This window comes from Ischnura elegans, chromosome 6 (assembly GCF_921293095.1).
Source record: "Ischnura elegans chromosome 6, ioIscEleg1.1, whole genome shotgun sequence".
Classification (NCBI taxonomy): Eukaryota; Metazoa; Arthropoda; class Insecta; order Odonata; family Coenagrionidae; genus Ischnura; species Ischnura elegans.
Window position 1 is genome coordinate 62,111,164 of NC_060251.1, and position 22,438 is coordinate 62,133,601.

Below are 22,438 nucleotides of genomic sequence, written 5' to 3' on the forward strand. Positions count from 1 at the left end.
AAGATCATTTTCACCTGATTATGATTTTTACTGAGAGTAAACGAAATCTCTTCCCATACCTCGTTGCCCAGGATTGGTGCTTCTTATGGATGGCAGTTCTCTTTTCCTTCCACCCATTGTTTCCACAAACCCATCTGACCTGCATTTTTGAACAGATGATATCAAAAAAGCTTTCAAACCTAAAAAGAATAAATCGATATTAGAACCAGTAAAAACCAGTATAAAAAAAATGTAAGTTGGATAAAGATGAAGCATACCACGAAAAAAGGAATGGTTTAGATAAATGAATGACAGAAATCAATAAATCAATCATAATACATATCAATCTTAAGTAGAAAACAGAATGGTTCTTGTCATTTTATTTCATCGCTCCTTCACTGAATACCAGGAGCCTCGTTAAGTAGGGCCAATATTAGCTATGGCATACATACTTTGTTTCACATAACATATTTTTGCTTACCAGGAAATGCATTTTTAAAAGATTCCATAAAGTTTGAAGCATCAGATTCATCCACTCCAAGTTGTTCACCAAGAGATTTACTCCCAATGCCATACAGCATTCCATAGCAAATTCCTTTAGCTTGCTGTCGCAAATTTGGAGACACCTTTAATTTCCAGATAGAAGAATTCACAGTTATAAATCTTAGAAGATATTAACTACCTTTAAAGATATCAACAGTCCAATAAATACAGTATTTTATCTTGTCTTAACAGTATATTTTCAGATAAAAATGTGCCAATTTTTAAAGCAGAATTTAAGTTTGACCATGCAGATACAGGTATCCTCGTAACAATCAGTTTTGTTATGTACCCAATCATTTAAATACGAACAACCATTTAATTTTTTACGTGAAATAACGTTTTTATTTCAATATTGAAGGCAAAAAAGGATTTTTGACTTCTTTCTAATGCTTAAAAAATATTTATTGTTACTCACCTGCGCAGCATCTATGTTCTTCCATATGGATGCTATTTGACAGAAAACATCACAGCCTTTATTTAAAATCGCACACAACTTTTGATCCTTGGACATGTGAGCAATGAGCCTTAATTCAAGCTGAGAATAGTCTGCTGAGAGATACACAAAACCTGCAAAAAGAATACAGAAATAATTTAATTTGACACTTTTTACTGTAAAATTGATCATAAATTACATTGCAATTGCTGATCAAACATAGAAAACAATAACTTAAGAATATCATCAAAGTAATATCTGCATACGCATGCACCAATTATGCACTGTAAAATGATTTAATAAACTTTAAAAGGGAAAAAATGGTTCTCAAAATAAATAACTCCAGAGGCAATTTTTATTCAGATAAATATGTATTTTTCTGAGCTATCATAAATTTAAAAAAAACTAATACTGAAACTGAGAGTTTCAAGAGACTGGGTTAGCAAGACGTACAATGATAACAAAAATAACGTGTTCATTGCACAGCTATAATTTTAACTAAAAACCGTGACTACAAACGTTTCTTCACTTTTTAATTTGTCAATGGTCAAGTTTTTTCACCTCCATTATCAAATAATCAACAAGGAATTAATGGTAAAAATGACTGAGGCTGTAAAGACAGTACATAACTGGTGACATCCTTTATAGAGAGAGAAAGGAATTGGAATTTTAAAAAAAATTCAGGTACTCAAGAGGACAAATTGATGTTCTTATTTTAAAACAAAATCAGAGAGAGTCACTTTAACATGCAACTGCAGTTCTGACTGGGCATGCCAATGGCATGTTTTGTTAGAAAAATATATAAACCTACATCTGAAATCAATTCATTCTTTTGTACTCGCCCAGAAAATTTTAAATGTATATAAACAGAAAAATTAAATTGGAATGTTTTACAATTTAATTAATTATGCTCCAGTGGAAAATAAGTATTTCATTCTCCTATGCACTTTTTGCATTATACACCACATAAACTATCAATGGTTTCAAATCAGTAGCAAATGCAGAAAGAACTAAAGGCAAAACGTAACTTGAGCTGCCTTTACTTTTACCGTAATGAAAAATAAGTCGCATGCAAATTTTAAGCAAGTTTTATATAACTGATTATACACTTGCACAAGAGTGCCATCTTATTATAAAAAAGTTAAAATTGTGGTTCTGCAATGTTAGGTGATGGCGGCGGCCCCTTAAGGTGGGGCATGCGCCCCCTGCACTCCCCATATGTATCCACTGTTTCAAACAGGGCCAAATCAAAGGGGAAGCCTGGGCCACCCATCAAGCATGAGCCTTCTGCTAATATGTATAGAGGTAAATCTCAAAAAATCAGAAGAAAAGAAAAAAACTATCATGTATGAGGGGATTCAAAGTGATGCTGGGTTGTTTTTTGGTTTATATATAGTCGTCAACGCTGACATTAATAAATGCTGATTGCTGAAAATTGTGTTACTTGCATTTCCTGTTATTACTTTACCAATTACAACACCTTGGAACAGTGGACCTCCCGGCCACCCACATTCTAAATCCGGCCCTGGTTTCAAAGAACTTAGGCATGCCCATTAATATGGGTGCCAGGTGAGGGGTGAACTTGCACCTGTTAGTATCCCCCTAACTCATGAAAAATTTTGGAAAGTGATTGTACTGACTTCTTCTGTAACTTAAATAGGAACAGTGCATGTATTTGGAAAAGGATAACAACAGAAATAAGAACAACTAAAAAATTCCCTGAAAAAAAACAATACAGTAAAACCTCTTTACATTGTAATAGATGGGACCAAAATTTGGGCAATTTGATGTATGGAGGTTCACTATAGAGAGGTTATAGTGATAGGCACCATTTTTTCATATCCTTCGGAAATGAAAGGTACTACATACTGTCTTTTAAATCATTATATTTATGTGTTTAAACAAACATGCATGCATTAGTGAACATATATTTATTGTTTATTAATAACAGAAAGTAAGCGCTTTCGCATGATTTTTACCACAATTCAAGAGGAAACGATGTGATCTCTCTCAATTCAACAGTCACTTAAAATGATTGGGATAGTTGGATACCTTTTTTCTTATTTACTGTTAGGTATGCTCTCATATGGAACAAAATAGCCATAACTAATGATTAACCTAATGACAGCATGACATGCATATTAAAGGTGTATAAGAAAAAAAAGTGTGAAGCATTTATTGCTGATAGTTTCATTCCATGTACGTAATTGCGGCTGCATTAATGGTCTATTGTTGTCTCGTTATGATTTGCAGAGGTAGTTAGGCCATCTCAGGGGTATCTCCTTGGTATGATAAGTGGAGGTTTTACGAGATAAAGAGGTTCACTATAGAGGTTAGCCTATAAACTTACATGTAAATCTGACGGGACCAAAGGGGTGGTATGATGTATGGAGGTTTACGATGTAAAGAGGTTCACTACATAGAGGTTTTATGTACTGTATTTTTTTTACTGAGCAAACAAAAGCTTCACCTGGCAACATAATGCCCTAGGAGAGATACTGAATCCAACCCTTTAAAATTTTTGTACTGGTCAAAAATGCCAATTGTTGCTCCTAATCACATACAATTGCTCAAAGCCAAGGCCATACTTGGAAAACTTTTCTGAGGAGGTTTCAGCTGGTTGGGGTGCTCTTCAATACTTGGCCATCAAAGACTTTAGAAAAACCTTGACCTCCTCCCTAACTTACCTTGAACACAGCCCATGAGACCATTACCAACTTAATATGCGCAAGGTTTACCCTGAGCTTAATTTTAAAAGTAAAATACAACCATCTGAAATAATATATTTAGACTATTTTAAGCCAGTCAAAAGAAAATGTAAAGCTAATGATTGGCATACCTTTTCTGGGATAGAAGCAATGCCTGATGCTGAGAGAATTGCCTTCTTTAGATTGAACTTCCTCACTAGAACGTTCATCTTCAATAATATATCCTCTTGCTGAGTCTGGTGATAATGATGATAGCTCAAAATCTCTAGGAATGCTTTGAAGATTGGGCTCATGCATGGAAATTCTACCCGTAGACGTATGAGTGATGTGTGAGCCATGAATTCTATTTCTTTGGCAGAATCTTAGCAGGGGCAAAACAGTCTGCATTTTAAAAGAAATCAACTGTCAAAAACTTACTGCAATTAAAACATGAAGGGTGCATCTAAAAAGAGGAACATGCACTATTTGTATATTTCATAACTCAATTAATGAAAGTGACTCCACTTTGAAGAGACATATGTCAGTAAGAAATCATTGCATGCAAGCGAAACATTTATCAATGAAAATCTTGAGATATTTCACATTGAACAGTAAAAATAAAAATTTTAGGCACTAACACGGCAATAAGAATGAAAAAATAGCCTCATTTTTGAAATCCTACACATGATGTAAATTTGAAGCAGCTTTCTTTGATTCATAACATACCTTTAAAAAAATAAACATAGTATTGTTGTTTATTACAATAAACGTTGCATAGAAAATAGAGGAAATTTTGGCCCATCCCCATAAAAATTTCCAAAGAAAAATTTGTATAATTAAGCATAAAGTTTAAAATATAATGAACGTGGTGAGATTCAAAACTCCCCTTCCTACTCCACACTCATTATACTATCTATGAAGAAGCACTTTAGGGACAAATTAAAGAAGAGAACAGTTTTCCTGAACCACAGTTTATCTATAAGAGGTTTGAACACAAACTGGTGGTGAAATTTGGCTATATTCCCTTGTTAGTGGTTGGTAAATACAACTTTGGCTTCATACTTAGAATCGCTACAAATTCTCAGTCAACTAGGGGGCATCCATTTACATGAGGTGATTTGCGATTTTTGTATCCCCCTCCCTCCCCTACGTGAGATATTCTGAATTTGGCTCGACCCCCTCCCTATAATCTCACATGAGATTGTTCAACATCCTTATTTTTTGTATAAATACATTAATATATGCTTCATTATGATGGATTTATTAAAAAAAACGATTTGCTTAATTACCGTATAAGCGTATGTAAGAGGCGCACCCCTATTTTGAGCATCGGAGCTATGAAGAAAAAAAATTTACGGCATTTTTTTTATACTATCGCGCGGTGTTGCAGACGTTCGCCTGGAATTTCGACAGTTATCGAACTTTTCTCTTTCAATATTAATTAGCGGTAATAGCGGCATAAGAGGGAGTAGAAAGAGTTCCGATCCTCTCTTTGCATACGCCGTTGCTCTACGATGCTTGTCCTATTCACGAACAATTTTGTTTAAATGCTCTCGCAGGAGTATTGCAATAGAATTGCAGCCGTGGAAAATTTTAAGGCAAAACACGACAAGCACATAGCATGAACCTTCCCAAGAGCTTGGACAACAATCGGGGCAATCTCAGCGCCGTAGGATAATAACCACGTCGTAGATTTAACGGAACCACACTCGGCCCTCCATCAGCCAATGCCTTTTTCCTTTCCGAGACCCCACAGGAAAATAGGGAAACATCAAGTTACAGGGGAACAATGGAAACGTGTTTCATCCCTACCCCGTCTAACCAACTGACCTTGATCGATCTCCCAGTTTCTGGAGGCCAAATGCTAGGTGAGTCATCTACTGAGCCCGAAGATATCTCGGTAGCTTTCAATAATTGTATGACACGCACGGCGTTCAAAAAAAGAAAGAGATCTAACGCAACGCATATCTGACAGAATTTAAGATTTTAAGCTCTAATTGTTTGACACAAAGATTTATGGTTAAAACAAGGCTACTAATATTCAAAATAGTCCAAACAGGACAATTTCGGAAGAAACAAGCGTAGCATAAGCGCATTCAAACAAGACGAGACGGACTGGAAACTTTAGGAAATTCAAACTGCGTATATCACATTGCTGCGCCTTTGCCCCTTCGCTTTGAAGGCAACGACGTCACATGCGAGATCGGACGTGTTCTTCCCATGCTCCTTCGCTCATAGCCTCGTAGCTTGAAATACGGAGGGGAGGGAGCGCGCTCCTTCCCCTCCGTATTACTCCTTCCGCGCTCTTCACTTATAAGTATTTCTGATTTCTTCCATCCACAATATAGTCCAACAATGAACACACTTGTTCGAATTTTTTAAAGAGCAGGTTTTAACACCAATATAATTTTCAGTTGCAATAATCCTCATATTAGCGTCTGAAGATGATTTTTGGAAAATCAGGTCCTCAGCGTAATGGAAATTACTCGGCAAGACAGATATTGACTATTAACTAGGTATGTCCTTCAAAAATACGCGTTTCTCTACCTTTGATAACCGATTACTATATGCAGTATAAATGCCGCGAGATGCCCAATCGTGGCAGTAAATTTAGCGCGCCCTCCGGAGCGAAAAACACTTCGCGATCTTCCATGTTCACCTCTGGGGTACCGACGTAACGGCGCGATGCTTACAAGAAAAGCAAACAGGAGCATTTTGAAAATACGTCACTAAGGGAGAAACTCCCCTGCCTGCCGCTTGTTTTTGACCGAGGATTACAGATGACTGACTCACACTGAAAACCAAGGCCACTCAGTTCCCCTTAGACTTGCGACCGGTGAAGGGGAGGGGGGAGGAAGATAAGAAGTTTGTGTAAGAGGCGCACCCTCATTTTCGGCTGCAATTTCTAGGAAAAAAGGTGTGCCTCTTACACGCGCTTATACGGTATTTTTATTAAAGACTAGTTAAGACTAGTATTTAAGATTACTAATATCGTAGTCTAGAATAACATTTTACACTGTATCCCGTGGAAAAAAATTTACATGATATTTGCCAGCTCTCCCTCTTTACCCCATGGGAGATTGGGTGAGAATCGGCTTGGCCCCCTTCCACCCCTAAACGCCTCACGTAATTAATCGATACCACCTATATATGTAAATACTAGAAACAATTATCATGTGTGCTACCCACTATGTCACCCATAGATAAAGACCAAGGTTTATAATTACCCATGCCTTGCTTAGCGCAATTTCGATTAGCACAATCTTGATTACAACAATTTTGATATAGCATGAATTCATTCTTTGGGGGATACATCCCAGCGCTGCTTAACTTAATCAAATAACCTTAAAACGCTCTCTTGAATTAACATGAACTAGCACTTAGTAAACACGAAATTGCTCTCCCCTTATGCATATTAATAGTATTGCTAGTCTCAAATCTTCTTTGTTTATATATTCGTCAAAATCCATTGCTGCGCAAAGGCTAAAAGCATAACTCGTCATGCGGTCCGGATAGCCGACCTACCAAAGTAATTTATCTCGTCTCTTTAACAAGATGACATTAATTAATTTAGATCATTTATCAAGTTTGGAGCAAGTGGAAATGAGTTCTTTTAAAAGCAATAGTTTGAGATAATTTTTGCCGTCATCAGTTATCGGGCAAATTGACTTCCACGTAAGGGTCCACCTTAGAGCCTTCAAGGTCATCGGTATTCGTGGGGGAGAAATGGAGCAGTGGCCCTATCTTCCCAATGTTAAAATGGTCTTGAGTAATGCAAATTTGATTAGAGCAAAGACCCAAAGGTGCACAAAGCAAGGTATGTCCATACGTAGTTTGCATAATTATTCAGGAGAAAATTTCATAGGTTGGATTCAATTGTAAGAGATAATCTAACTGCCATAAGACAAGACACCAATAAGAATCAGTTTCATCACATCAATATCTGGGCTTTCAGAGATAAACATGGAAGAAAGATGTGAAACATGATGAAATTGATATAAAATGGAACTTTACCAGAATTTTAAATTTACAAAGGATAAAGTTAATATATTAGTACAACACATGGACCTTAAAATCTTATAGCATGCCACTTAAAATCCATGAATAACTGAACCATCACCAAGCACACACAATACTGTGCATGCTAAAACATAAATAAAAATATAAAAAATTCAAGTTCTAAGAAATTAAAAGCCCACATTCTTAGTACATTCTTTTTAATATATTTCTCGTGAAAACAAATTAAGCATGACATTTTCAGATGAAATTTTACAATCAAACAAATTCCTCACACTGTGAGTTGACCCTGGTAAAGTAACTGCCAATGGTTATTGTTAGTAAAGGGTGATCTATACCCTTATCTATCCAAACCAACATTTGGATTGAATTACTATGTGAGTGATGTTTTTCCTACTTTAAGGATTACCTTGGATAGTATAGAACTCATTTTTCTCCACTCTATAATGATTTTTGGCAGTTGATGAACAGAGGTCAGTCTTTCTAAGGTTTCCTTGCTGGTGCTCCACTTCTTCTTCCCCTTGAAGGATGACGAGACCTTTGGATCTTTCCACGGCAATTTCAACTCTTGATACAGGACCTAAAAATCATAATGCTTTTCAGAAAACAAATGTAGGCCTACAATAAGCTGTCCATGATTCCAGTTTGACTTAGTAAATAAACTATGCTACAAAAAGAAATATTTAAGAGCAAATGAATATAACTTATAGAATAATAAATATGGTATTAATTAGAGATAAGCGAATAGTATCCGCGAATACTCAAATACCTTGAATACTAGAAAGTATTCGATATTAGAGATTTCGAATAATTATGCTAAAGGTACAACCTCGAATACTTTGAATTTTGCACCATACACTGTCGCACACACGTCGTTGGTAGTTGACTCGGAAAAATGTAGAAAACTCGAATCGTTTAGTGCATGCAGCACCATTTAAGGCAAGTTGACAAACTACATCAAATTCCACTACATATTTCTGACTTTATTTAAGCATTTTCTGCAAGGAAATAATTGTCAAAAAACGACGGAGACTTAGCATTCTGGCAAAACTCGATATCCTCGCAGCTGAGCTTCTCGGAAGTTGATGTGGTATTTTTTCCCAAAAACATATATCAAGTTACAATTTGTGAGTTATGCTATAAATCTCTATTGTCACAGTCACAGACGAAGGGATATTTTCTCAGGATATTTGGTTTCTTCCTGCTAGCAATTCAAATTCATCTGCTTATCTCATGAGAACTTCCAAAGATGGACTGAAAATAATTGAAGAAGAAGAAAATCCGGTGGAGAAGCACATTTATTTTGCAAAATGCCTCGAATTGTCCGCTAGCACTTGACAGTAGGAGTGGGGATAAAGCGACCTACCTGTTGAAAATAAGAAGTTGGATGAAGCCGAGTATCAGATGGGCGTGCCGCTGAAATGGCGTTTGGTAGATAAGAATGTATACATCAAACAGAAATCCATCGTAGCAGTGTGAATGGTGAGACAGCATGCTATCATTTTTTCACAAGGTGGTGTGTCCCCTTTGGATATTTGAAAGAGATGTTAGTTGAATCAACTGTATGCCCAAATTTTTTCCATAAAATTAAAATATTCCATTAATCAGCTAAATTCTTCTTTGAATCCTTTAAAGGAAATCACAATTATTCGCCAAAATCTTGGGTTTCCTGCTGCATAGGCAACCTAGTCAAACATTCCCGCATTCATCATTTTCTCGTTCATCCCCTTGAAAAATGATAGATCGAGGTTCCACTGTACATCTTTTTATATATACATTCATCAAGTGAAATAGAAGAAGAAACGTACGTTTATTATGCTTTGCACAATTCTAATATTCGAGGTATTCGAAATTCAAAGTATTCGAATATTCGAGCAATGATTTAATACTCGAATTCAAAATTCGAGTTCGAGAAATCTGCTATTCAACCCATCTCTAGTATCAACAGTAAAAATATGCTAAAGCAATCTCGAGATTTAAAAATAGACAGTTTCTACATACTATTTACAGAGGACGCAATAATACAATTTGACAGCACAAGGAATTCACTTTTCGAATTTTTGCTAGTATTTGTAATTATATGATACAGGCATAATTTTTAAATATAAACCCAAGAAGGAATTTTGTTAATAGTGTATAACTCCTTCCCATAGACATGGCAAAAAAGATGGATATGTTTATCTATCAAGCATCACAGTACATAGTTATAAATGGAGAAAACATAATGATACAAATAAACATTTAAATTTCATGCAATGTTATCAATTATTTACCTTTCCAACCTCCTTAGGAGAAGACAATCGGAAAGAATGTCCAGCCAATGAACATGCTTTTTTCTCCAATTCCCTCATCTTCGATGCCAAAACAGTCTTCATATGTATTCCTTGAGATTCAGAGAAACCAATGCCAAATGCTTCAATTTCAATGAGACAGCACGTTGCCTGCATTTCATAATCTAAAAGGACAGGAATAAAATACTGGAGTCCCAAAAATGCAGTGATAAAGAAAAACAAATTCATACATTATCAATGAAATCCAAATACCACATTAGACATTCTTGGCCTGATGTTAAATCAACAAAGAACATAATTTTTTTTAAATTATGAACGTAGACCTGAATTATACATCATAGTACATAATTCCCTGATTCTAAAGAAATTTAAAATATTTTCATACTAGGATAATGTGTTTTTCATAACCTATAGAATGAAGAATGTTTACAATTTTTCTCCGTGGGCCTTAACCTGATTTATCCTCAGAAAGCTCATCCTCGATTTTAGTAGTGACATCTTAACATTACTGGTCAAAAATGCATTTAAAATTTTACTTTAGTTTAAATCAAACATCCTTTACCGACAAGAAGCACCAAAAAAGCTACTTATATAAAGGGAAATGTGCTTTAGTTTCTTCCCTTCACAATTAGGGAGTTCCAACATAACTCAACTTTGTTTTCAGACATTACAATGCTTTTCAGTGAAACTATATATTCAATTACGTAAGCAATTAAAAGAAGACTCTTTTTGCAGAACCAGGACCTGGAATTAATACCAGGTATTGAGCCAGAATCAGAACTAACAAAAGAGTGGAACTGACCCATTTTTAATATTTAGTAGGTACATTAAATATAGATGTTATGCAAATAATACAGCTAAGAATATAAGCATGAAACTAAAGAACAAAATCATTAGGAATCACATAATTCTTTTTGGTAATGAGGCTTGGACTATGAGAGCAGCAGAGAAATCAAGATTGAAAGCTTTCAAAACATGGTGTTACGGAAGAACGATGAAGATCAAACGGAGGAATTGTGAAAGAAACATCGAAGTTCTATGAAGAGAAAGAGAGATAAGAAGTCTCTAGAAAATGGAAAGAAGATGGGAAAAGATTTTACACTTTCCCGGCGAATAACTTTAGAAAAATCTTCTCGGGATTGCGTGCGGGTTAGATTATTTAAGAGCGCCGACGTTTCGGGTAGCCGTGAGAATGGGTAGCGAGTCGGTACCCGAAACGTCGGCGCTCTTAAATAATCTAACCCGCGCGCAATCCCGAGAAGATTTTTCTAAAGATGGGAAAACTTAATCAAACACATAACGAGACATAGATCTGATGAAAATTATTTTTGAAGGACATGCAGAAGGGATTAATGGCAAAGGAAGGCCATAGATGAGATACACAGAGCAGATTATGAAGGATATAAATAAGAGAAATTAGGCATGTGCTGAAAGATTAGCTGATAACTAGAGGCAAAGATTATCGGTGAATAAAAACTGTGAATTTCGTCATAAAAATCTGTCAATTTCGTTTTAAAATGTTGTCATAAAATTCTAATTTCGTCATAAAGAATACAGTTTTGTCATAAAAAAGTCACAAATATTCTTTTTTATCCCAAAAACAATAATTTCACCCCAAAAATGCTTATTACCACATTAAATATGTATATTTTTAATAGTAAAAACCTTGATAAAGAAGGGTCAAAGCAAATGCTAAAGGAATAAGTTAAGCATTTGTTAGATAAACATACCATAAACACTCTTTGCTATCTATTTCAACCTCATAACGCCAAATAAATGTACATTAGGGCGGATCACAAAAATCGATTTTTTTCAAATCCATCTGGCCCAATGAAAAAAAGTTGTGGGACCGATCAAAAATAAGGCCTGAAAAATTTGAGACCTGTAAGTGAGCCCCTGACCCTCGCTCAAATGCAATTTAGGGGGGGAGGGTCAAAATTCGAAAAATATAATATTTTATGGTCATACCCTACAGATTCTGCCGAGTTACTGCCCTTCTAGAACAAAAATTTCGTGCATTTGGACGTATCTGCCACCGTTTAGCCACAAAATGCCTAATTTGAGTCCGCGCCCGCGAAGAAAATATTCCAACGCCCACGCAGCGTCGCGGATACCAGAGCCGCAGGCCGATCCCTTCCCCTCCACGCTCGCTTCTCCCCCTCCCACGCCTCTAACACAGCAAAATTCATCCCACGCATGCTGCTAGGAGGTCGTTTATATTTCATAATATAAATCAGAAGATGGTAGACGGTAAAAAACGATGCGTAGTGAGACGACTTATCCCTTCTTTGGCGCCTCGTCGGCGTTAAACAAATCGATGTTACCAACTTTTAGAGAAGTGATGAAATAATTGTACACCTGCGCGCGCAGGAAAGGAGACTACGGTCTTGAAGACGCCTCTCGAGTGGCTATGAAGGTTTGGGAACTTAGGTTATGCACTTCTATTCCGGTATTGTCCGACAGCTGTGACTAAATGGATGAATAAGGGTGAAGGCCGCCGGCGTACCCTCCCCGCTCCCCTCTCGAATGCCCCAGATGCAGCAAAATTCACATCAAGTGCGTCTTTCTTTCATTAGTCTTACTAATATTTGATTTATCAGCATCGTCCAGTGAGGAACAATCACGAAGGAATTATTCAATTACCTGCTTTCCAGTCTATATTTCTTATGTTATTGTCATTCCTTGTCTTTTGCTGCTGTCAACAAAGTTTTGGTAAATTCTTTCGCGAATCTCTCGTCCGTATGTATAATAAAAGGATATTGAAATTTAAATTTGAACTTTCATCAATAGATTTTTAAATTCCACAGTGCTAAGCTCGGATATAAAGGAACTGGAGTCTCTCTCCAATATATCATCAGCGGGTAGTACTTTACGTCGATATTAAAATCCAGCAATTAAAAAATATCTCGGATTGGTCGCCAAACGCATCCTTGCGGAAACGCATATTGGGTCCCTAGATTACCCTCCCAACGTTTATGTCACAAATCCAAGTCAACATGGTGCAATTAGCAAATAGACCACTGTAAGGGATGAAATACGATTTGATGCTTTCCCGGCGAACGATGTGGGTAAACTCTTTTTGGGGTTCAACAAAATTTATCTCTTAGGATGAGCCCCTAGTCGGAGCTTGAAATGTTGGCCATTATGGAAAAATTAACCCGGTGGGAATCCCGAGAAGAGTCTACCCACACTGCAAGGGATGTTGGAATTATGCTTAAAGCAAAGGGATGATGCCTCCTTTTTGGGCGGTATTTGCTTGGTACCATCATAATCAAATCCTTTTTAATTCTGTGATTCTAATTTTCTCTCGGAAAGGAATCGATAATCGCAGATTTTATAACTTTTGCTAATCCTCCGACGGGAGGCAAACCTCCAAAAGTGGGACCCTGTTTCTTCAACTAACACCACACATTCCCCTATGAACTTGTATTGATAAGTCCTCTTCCCTTTTTTCATCAGAAAAGAGTATAGTCTTTCATTCCAATAAAATGAGACCCTTTGATGACACCTCTCTTTTCTTATTCACAGTAATTAGCATCTTTTTCTGTCTACGTAAGTAATTCCGGTACACTAGCTTTGATATATCTTACGAAGTTATGACTTTTGCGTCAGCTAAAGTTGCGGGAACGATCATTGCTGTTGCTTGGTTCTTGCATATACCTCTATCACAGTTGGCAGACGCATTTTCCCCGAAGAAGTTCCAATTTGAGGTTATAGTCCTTAATGTTTATTTCATGAGGAAAGTAGAGATACAAATCGGCTAATTTCTCGCCATTTTAATTTTCTTCGGATGAATTGATGAAGAAAACTTTTGATACAATTTTCCCGTGCAAGAATTGACAATGATGACTCAACGCTCGCCTACGAATCCCTTTTTTCCTAAGTTGTCGAGTTTCTTTAGGGTTCGATCCAGCAGCCATCATCTTTCTTTTTGTCAGATTGTCTCTCAAAATACTTCTCATTGGGGGAACCTCATGCTCCTCCATGCACTTACACGCAAAAATATCGCATAATTTAAAATGTTCCTTTAAAATTGTTTGAGTCTTATACTTCAATAAAACCCTACTTTTGGCCTATTAGTAGTATTAGATTTTCCGTAAGTTTTGGTACTTCCTGTGGTACCGCTAAATCTATTTAGTCACATTCATAATGGAAGAGAAGCGCGTCACCACAGCTCGCACTCCTTCATAGCCTCTCGAGAGGCGTCTTCATAGACCGTAGTCTCCTTTCCTGCGTGCGCAGGTCTAAAATTATTTCATCACTTCTCTAAAAGTTGGTAACATCGATTTGTTTAACGCCGATGAGGCGCCAAAGAAGGGATAAGTCGTCTCACTGCGCATCGTTTTTTACCGTCTACCATCTTCTGATTTATATTATGAAAGATAAACGACCTCCTAGCAGCATGCGCGGGATGAATTTTGCTGTGTTAGAGGCGTGGGAGGGGGAGAAGCGAGCGTGGAGGGGAAGGGATCGGCCTGCGGCTCTGGTATCCGCGACGCTGCGTGGGCGTTGGAATATTTTCTTCGCGGACGCGGACTCAAATTAGGCATTTTGTGGCTAAACAGTGGCAGATACGTCCAAATGCACGAAATTTTTGCCCTAGAAGAGCAGTAACTCGGCAGAATCTGTAGGGTATGACCATAAAATATTATATTTTTCGAATTTTGACCCTCCGCCCCTAAATTGTATTTGAGCGAGGGTCAGGGGTTCACGTACAGGTCTCAAATTTTTCAGGCCTTATTTTTGATCGGTCCCACAACTTTTTTTCATTGGGCCAGATGGATTTGAAAAAAATCGATTTTTGCGATCCGCCCTAATGTACATATGGAGAATATCTTTGATTGGTCTAAATTTCACAGTCTCTTTGGCCTGCATGATGTAAAAGCTTATAGTTTTCACTTAACACATTGAAAACAAAAGTCTTTAAGGCCTTACACAAAAAAAATAATGTCAACACTAGCAAATATGTATTTATTTACAGATAGGTTGCTTCTAGCAATAAATATTTTTTGGAATATGCCACCTGAAATTATTCACACTCTGGACTTTAAAATTGGCTGAATCCTTTTTTTACTGGAAATGAGATCCATCGGCAAAACTTGACTTTAACTCAACATTTTTTGGAAGTTCAGTGGTTCTTTTATTTATATTTCCATAAATGGAAAAACCTCTTTCTGCATCTACATTTGCCACAGGTATCCACAGGGTTTTCACACAATTTTCTACAAAATGGGGAAACTAATTTTAAATGGCAAGAATTAGTGGAAGTAGTAAAAATTCTTTCCCTTCTTCCTGAACTGATCTAAAAGAATCCTTCAAAGCAGCATAGCCAAGAAGCTCTTGAGTTTCTGTTAATGATAATATGAGGACATTAGCAACAATTGTGCTTAAGTCCTTCACATCAGTTGTCAATATACACCTTGTCTTGAATAATCTTCCCTCGGCTGTAATAATGCTCCTCCCTGGGTCACTGTATACAAGGAATGACAACTTGATATTAGTCTTTACGCCTATTTGCTTCAGGTCCTAACACATGGAAAGTTGCACAGATTTTTTTAGACTATTAAGCAAAGATTCATTTTCTTTTCCAAACTGTGCATTGCTGACTAGGGTAAAGGAATTCTATAAATTAAGGTTGAGTCGGTTCTTAAATTTTTTCGGTTCTTGGTACCGTTCTGGTTCTCCCCCATTGGTTCTCGATACTCGGTTCCAAGGATGAACTCTGGTTATCTGAATTAATGGCAAATTTTAATGAACAACCACAAGAAGTGAATGAAAATAATTTTAAGAAAGATGTTAATTAGCAGGAAAGTTCTGCAAAAAAAAACTTAAGATCGTCTCCATAAATTTATTTGCCAAGCAAAAAAGTTAAATATGTAACACGTTGTTAAGAATGTATGATCAACCAATATGCCTCATTACATCAGGCAGCCACTGGTTCTTTCTCCAGGTTTTTTGTTGTAACATGTAAGTCAGTTCAAAATACATTCTATGATGTAACTAGCTTAAATTGTTACTTTAATTGACAACTTATTTGCATGCTTCACTATCACAGCTCTTATAACCTAGACAATAAACTGCTCAACACGCCATTACACCGAGACCATGGAGAAACTGAGTGGCCGTGAGCTAATACAAAATTGTAATGCGGTGTTGCATTCTGTAGGATAACTACACTTTTCAATGCCTGCATAGGTTTATCAACTTAACGAGCAAGTTCTCGAAACGCATTTTGCTCGTATGCTGAAGAATTACTGTATATATACATAAATCAATCTTAAGACTACATTCAGATGAAACGATTTCCCACGGGCACCGTTCACGGCACGGCAAACTGCATTGCAGAGAGTCGTCTCCTCTGAAAGCCGCCTGAATTTCACTGAACGGTGGCCGGTAAAAAGTCGTTTCATCTGAAAGTGGCCTCAATGTAGCATAGTCTATATTTCAAGCTGTAGATGGCGCAATGCCGAGCCGGATTGAAATGGGCACTGTGCGGTCAACGGTGCGATTTGACTCGTTTGAAGACAACCATAGAGATCTATAGTAAGTTGAAAGAACGTCACCATGCTGTGGACGGCGGCAGGCAAAAAGTCAGCTTGTTTGAAAGCGGCCTATGTGGCCGCGGCTACAGAAATGTTGTGATGTTGGCGAGAACGACAAATTGTTGACTCCTTAAATGCACATGCTAAGGACCAACTCTCAAAAGAAAAAAAAACATGGATGCCATGCAATCAGAAAGTAATATATGCGTTTTTAAAATATGTTTTTCACTTTTTGGCCTTGAATACACTACAGACCATTTCGGCTTAGGGTGCCAAATTCAAATCCTTGCCACAGTTCCGAGCCAGTTCCAAATCACCTACTTTATGCAATCGGTTATTGAAACTGATTTTTTAAGAAAACTTAAAGTGTTTTTTACCAGCAATGGTGGAAAATAACCTGCCAAATTTGCAGAAAAAGTGCTCAAAACGCAAAATTTCGTGGAACCAAGTGAATTTCATGCAACCTTGGAAATTTTGCGTTTCGCTGTTCGCAAAAATTTGGTGCCCCTACTGATAACAGAACTTAGAGGAGAGCTGCATCAAACCGATCTTCGTATTGATGACTGCTGAAAGGGGCAAACAGTCATGCACATCAATGCTACCTACAGGAATACATTACCAGAGAATATGGAGAAGAGATTCTGCTCTGTTAACATTCTCTCAAGAGTTGTCATAGCTTTCAAAGCAACTAGAGCCTCTATAGATGAGCGCACATGAGGTGGGAGTGGACTCCTAGTATCCATGCCCAGGGACCAGCAACCGCGACAGGCAGGTGAGTAACCACAACTTTCGATTAATGTCCAAACTCCTGGACAGTACGCTATGCACTGAAATTACAGCAGTAAATTAGAAACAAAAGTTTTGAAAGTTCTGTCAATTCTTTAATAGCATATTAAAAAAAGATAGCTCAATATCCCTTGAAATTTAAAAAAATCACAATATGGAGTACAAATATATGTATCTAGTTTCCTTGAGATCACTAAATGATTGATAGCATTCAGGGAGAAAATGCACAATAGAGCAGAAAATACTTCTATCACCATCCACATATATCCATGAAATTAACATCCTTCCTGTCATAATGGCTTTCATGTAGAGATGTGCGAATAGTATCCGCGAATACTCGAATACCTCGAATAATAGAAAGTATTCGATATTCGAGATCTCGAATAGTTATGCTAAAGGTACCGTCTCGAATACCTCGAATACTTTGAATTTCGCGTCATACACTGTCGCTCCCACGTCGTTGGTAGTTGACTCGGAAAAATGAGAACTCTAGTCGTCTAGTGCATGCAGCGCCGTTTTAGGCAAGCTGACGAAATACATCAAATTCACGGGTTCGAGCGGTGAAAAGAGTTCGACGTGGGGAACCGAAATTGATCGGATGAAAAAAATCCGAAAATCCCAGGTGTCCCCTATCAGGAGAACCTCAGTTCCGTGGGATAGCAACATTGGCGCATTTCCCACGATCCGCTATCCCCATCCATTCAGCGTTCGCCCCACCACCCCCTCAGACGATTTCCTCTTCCCCGAAAACAAAAAAAAGGTCCCGGCTCGTGCAGGGATCGTATTACGAAGACCTCAGCTTTGAAAAAAATATCAAGTTACCGGAAAATAATAGAATCGTGTTTCACCCTTCCCTCTTTCTCCCCACTGACCATTTTCCCGCATCCATCTTTTGATAAAATGAGAGGAGGTGTTTGCCATGTGTCCTTTGTGGCTAATAATGACAGGCACTTATTTTGAATCTTCCCCAGGAGATGAAACTACCATAGGGAGGAACTCAGTGCCGTGGGATAGTGACATTGGCGCATTTCCCACGATCTGCTGTCCCCCTCCATTCAGCATTCGCCTCACCCACTCTTGAAGATTTCCTCTTCTCCGAAATCAAACAAAAGATCCCAGCTCGCGCAGGGATTGTATTACAAAAACTTTATCTTCAAAAAATATCAAGTTACGCGAGAAAAATAAAAACGTGTCTCGCACCCACCCCCTTTTCTCACCCACTGACCTTTTTCTACCTACCTGCTTCGAATTTCCCCCTTTCTCTAGGTCAACTGCTGCATGAGTCATCTACTAGCCCGAAAGGTGTCTAACAATGACTTTCGGCAATTGTTATTACACCTTTATTGGATTGAAATATTAGTAATGTGCGCGTAATTTAAAAAAGAATAAGACCAAACACGACATATTTCTGACTTTATTTAAGCATTTTGCGCAGGAAAATAAATACCGGGAAGAAGAAGAAATACGACGGAGGCGTAATGCTCAAATAGGGTGGTTTCCTATTATTTTTTATTGCCTAAATCGAAATATTAATACTCCTGAAGTACGTATTTAACGCTTTTAGAGTTTTATAAGACGATATCTATTTTTCGCGATTAAATTAAAAGTGAAAATTTTCAAGCGCGCGAAAACGCGACGGGTAAGTATGAATGCCGGGAAAAACTCCGCGTGACGTCGTTCTGGTTCCCGCTGCCGCAAGTGAGGTGACCTTGGGGCGAGGCTCTGAGCGCTATTACGACGCAGGATGCTAGCAGGTAGCCGAGTACCATGCTAGCTGGTAGCGCTTGGCTTAAATAAGGATTATTAATACCTTATCAAACAGACTGTGTGATTATTAAGACATGTTTCCCTGAGCTCTGTGCCTCATGCATGCATTGGTAACCTCAGACGATGTAAAACTCCGATCCTCTCGTGTAGAAACTAGGTCCCTGTGATGTCACGTGGAGTGGCATCGCATAGGCGCCAATCTGGCCTTTTTCAAATGAGGTAAAATTGAACATTGTCATTAGTCTAAACCGGTATTTCTAGAACGAAATAATTTGTATATTATGAATACACTACTGGTGGGTAACGAATCACAATCAATACCTTTCGTTTTCTTTAATGAAGGAAACTACCCTATTGTTTACATAAAATTAAAATATTCCATTAATCAGCTAAATTCCTGTTTGAATCCTTTAAAGGCAATCACAATTACTCGCCAAAATCTTGGGTTTCCTGCTGCATAGGCGACCTAGTCAAGCATTTTCACATTCATCGTTTAGTATTCGAGGTATTCGAAATTCGAGGTATTCGAATATTCGAGCAATGATTTAATATTCGAATTCGATATTCGAATTCGAGAAATCTACTATTCGACCCATCCCTACTTTCATGAAAATATTTTTCACATAAAGGTGTATAAAAACTCAGAATTCTTAAAGAAATGAAATTTAATATTACAAATTTTGGAAATAAAGTAAAAATAATACTTGGAGAATACATAAAAATACACTTTGCAGCAATTAATTTCTTAAATCCTCGACAATAACACATTAAGCATTTCACCATGTAATCCATGCTTTTTTTTGGCTAGTGCACAGTAAAGGATGGTGACATAAACTTTAAGTTTTGAAGGGTCAAATCTCTAACTCATGCATTTCTTTGACCTTCAAAGCCATCGGCCATTAGGATTTATTTGACACTTAAAACTCCTGCCCAATCTAAATTTTTAGAGCATCTGATCAGGTTTTAGTAGTTTACAAGAGTTTTTTCTGTACTTGATAATGGTGTAACTGCCAAAACTGGTCATACGACAAAAAGAAAAACAATAGAAATTTTATACTACCTAAGCCATTCACAAAGACAAAAGCCACTTACAAATGAAATGCAACTAACAAATTGGCAGGAATCAATCAGTCATAATTTTCAGGTGGCCCTTACATGTTACATAACCCAGAAAGCACCCTTTGCAAAATATGGTACACATTTATGTAACTCTAGGACAGTCCAAGCACTTATGGTAGCAGAATTCTATATCATTTTCAACACAAAACAACAATAGAAAAAAATTACTGTACACAATTGTTTCGATTCTTGATATGCAACGTTCTAATTAAAGGTAGTTAAATAGAGTTAAACAGCATTTAAATTTACGGAGGTAAGTAAATAGCTACTTGCAAAAAAAATTGTGCTGCAAAATCCAAATACAAGATCAAAATTGGACCCCTGTCCAGTACCCAGTGCAAATAAAACTTAAAGAAGGAATTTCTAGTCCCTATAATTGCTTCATACGTACTTCCCTGCAATAAAAATTGCCATTTTATAGCGACATAAAAATTAATAATCAAACTAGTCTAAATTAAGAATTTATTAACTCAAATTACAAACCAAGCTTCGAAGATTTTTCTCTTTTCCGTCTGGATTAAGAAGCCAGTCAGCAACTTTGGGGTCCCAAAAATTAGCCTTACTAGCAATGTTAACACCACATGTGACAAAAAGAGTCCTTAAATGTTCCCTGAGATGCATTGCTATGCAAGTTCCACTCCTGGATTTCTTCGTTTTAAAAGTTTTCTTAAGAAACAGCATTTTCTCATCTTCTGATGGACCCATTGCATCAGACCCTAATGAAAATAAATATTTGATGAATAAAAAAATAATGGCAAATTCGTAATTGACATGCAAGCAGATATGATTAGATAACAAGATAAACTATCAAGTTCCATCTTCATAATACAAAAATAACTATTTTTTCAAGTTATTGTACTAATCAATGACTTGTTATGCATGCACACACTGATACCTATGTACAGTGGAACCTCGTTAAAGCGAGTACGGGCTATAGCGACACCCCCGCTATTACGAGAGATAGCCGATGCACCGTCAATTGACTCTATAATAAGCGTGTTAAAAAATTCGTTTTTACGAGACCCTTTCGGTGTTGGCTCTCGCCATAGCGAGGGTTTCACTGCCGGAAGACTTTCATCAAGACTCCTTAACCTCTGTAATTCCTAGCGATCTGTTAGAAATGAAGTTAATGGAGTGCTCAGTCTCAAATTTATGTGGTAAACTGTCGTTCGATAAATATAATGATTGACGAAACAATGCTTTGCATGATTTTTATTCAGTGCGGCGCTTATAAATTGTTTGAATAGTTAGTCGTTATTTGAGTAAGGAAATTTAGTGATGCAAAAAAACATCGCCTTTCGTCTGGATTTATGATTACGTTTATCGGATAGATGTTTATCTGTCGCCGCACCACTCCTGTTCCTGTATATCTGTTCGCAACAGGTGTATTGGCTATTATTTGCTCCACCTCCGGTAAAGCGACAATTCGCTATAGCGAGTGTTTATTAGTGCACCGTGGGGTGTCGTTATATCGAGGTTGCACTGTATTCGATTAGTCAGTGGCTCAACCATAAGGTACAACTGGTATTGGAGGTTATAGCTCATCCTTGACTAAACCAAAGTTGGGCAAAATTTACACATTATGGGTAAGAGAGCTAGCAACTTCCCACTGGGTCCATTCAATCAGTAAGTATTTTCTTTGGACATATTTTAAAGCTTAAAACTGATTTGAACGCAGGGCTCTTCCATCAGCAGCCCACCAATTAGGCCACCATATCCCCCGGAGGCAGCTGATGGTGCCTAAATTTCTATCACAGGCAGGAGTTCTAAAGATTCATTTAATATAGAGGGTGAGCATAAAGTCTCGCCCTAATTATAAAAATTTATTGCAGAATAACCGTTTGACATAATAACTTTTTTATCTGGTGCTACATATATCACGGATAGCCTTCACCACACCAGTTGCTTACGTCGAAACACTGAAGGTTAGGATACAAGCTGCTGTGGGTACTGTGAAAGAACACATGTCACAAAATACCTGGCGGGAACTGGAATACCACTTCGACATTCTCCATGCTACCGAGTGGGCACACAATGAAGTTAACTAACAAAAGTGGCCTTAAAAAAAAACTAGAAACACTTACCTATGTTAAAATAGCATTAAATTTAAATTGTTATGTCAAACGGTAATTCTGAGATAAATTTTTATAACCAGGGCAAGACTTTATACTCGCCCTGTATACCATTGTGACATTTCAATGCTCTTAATGATAAAAGAATAGTATGTAATTTTAAACAGTTGCTTCATTCTTAAAACTGTTTCTCACTCCATGA

The 22,438-nt window shown here is 37.3% G+C and overlaps 1 protein-coding gene across 1 annotated transcript in view; it reads right to left on the reverse strand.

Annotated features, from left to right (window-relative positions):
* Nucleotides 1-22,438, reverse strand: part of LOC124160841 (DNA polymerase theta) — a 43,733-nt gene that overhangs the window by 1,358 nt on the left and 19,937 nt on the right. Inside the window, exons 18-25 of the mRNA XM_046536933.1 lie at nucleotides 20,648-20,880; nucleotides 17,112-17,319; nucleotides 9,933-10,114; nucleotides 8,069-8,239; nucleotides 3,795-4,044; nucleotides 938-1,089; nucleotides 461-605; nucleotides 60-179 (exon numbers count right to left, since the gene is read on the reverse strand). Of these exons, the coding sequence (XP_046392889.1) occupies nucleotides 60-179; nucleotides 461-605; nucleotides 938-1,089; nucleotides 3,795-4,044; nucleotides 8,069-8,239; nucleotides 9,933-10,114; nucleotides 17,112-17,319; nucleotides 20,648-20,880 (1,461 nt within the window). The remainder of the gene's footprint in view (nucleotides 1-59; nucleotides 180-460; nucleotides 606-937; nucleotides 1,090-3,794; nucleotides 4,045-8,068; nucleotides 8,240-9,932; nucleotides 10,115-17,111; nucleotides 17,320-20,647; nucleotides 20,881-22,438) is intronic.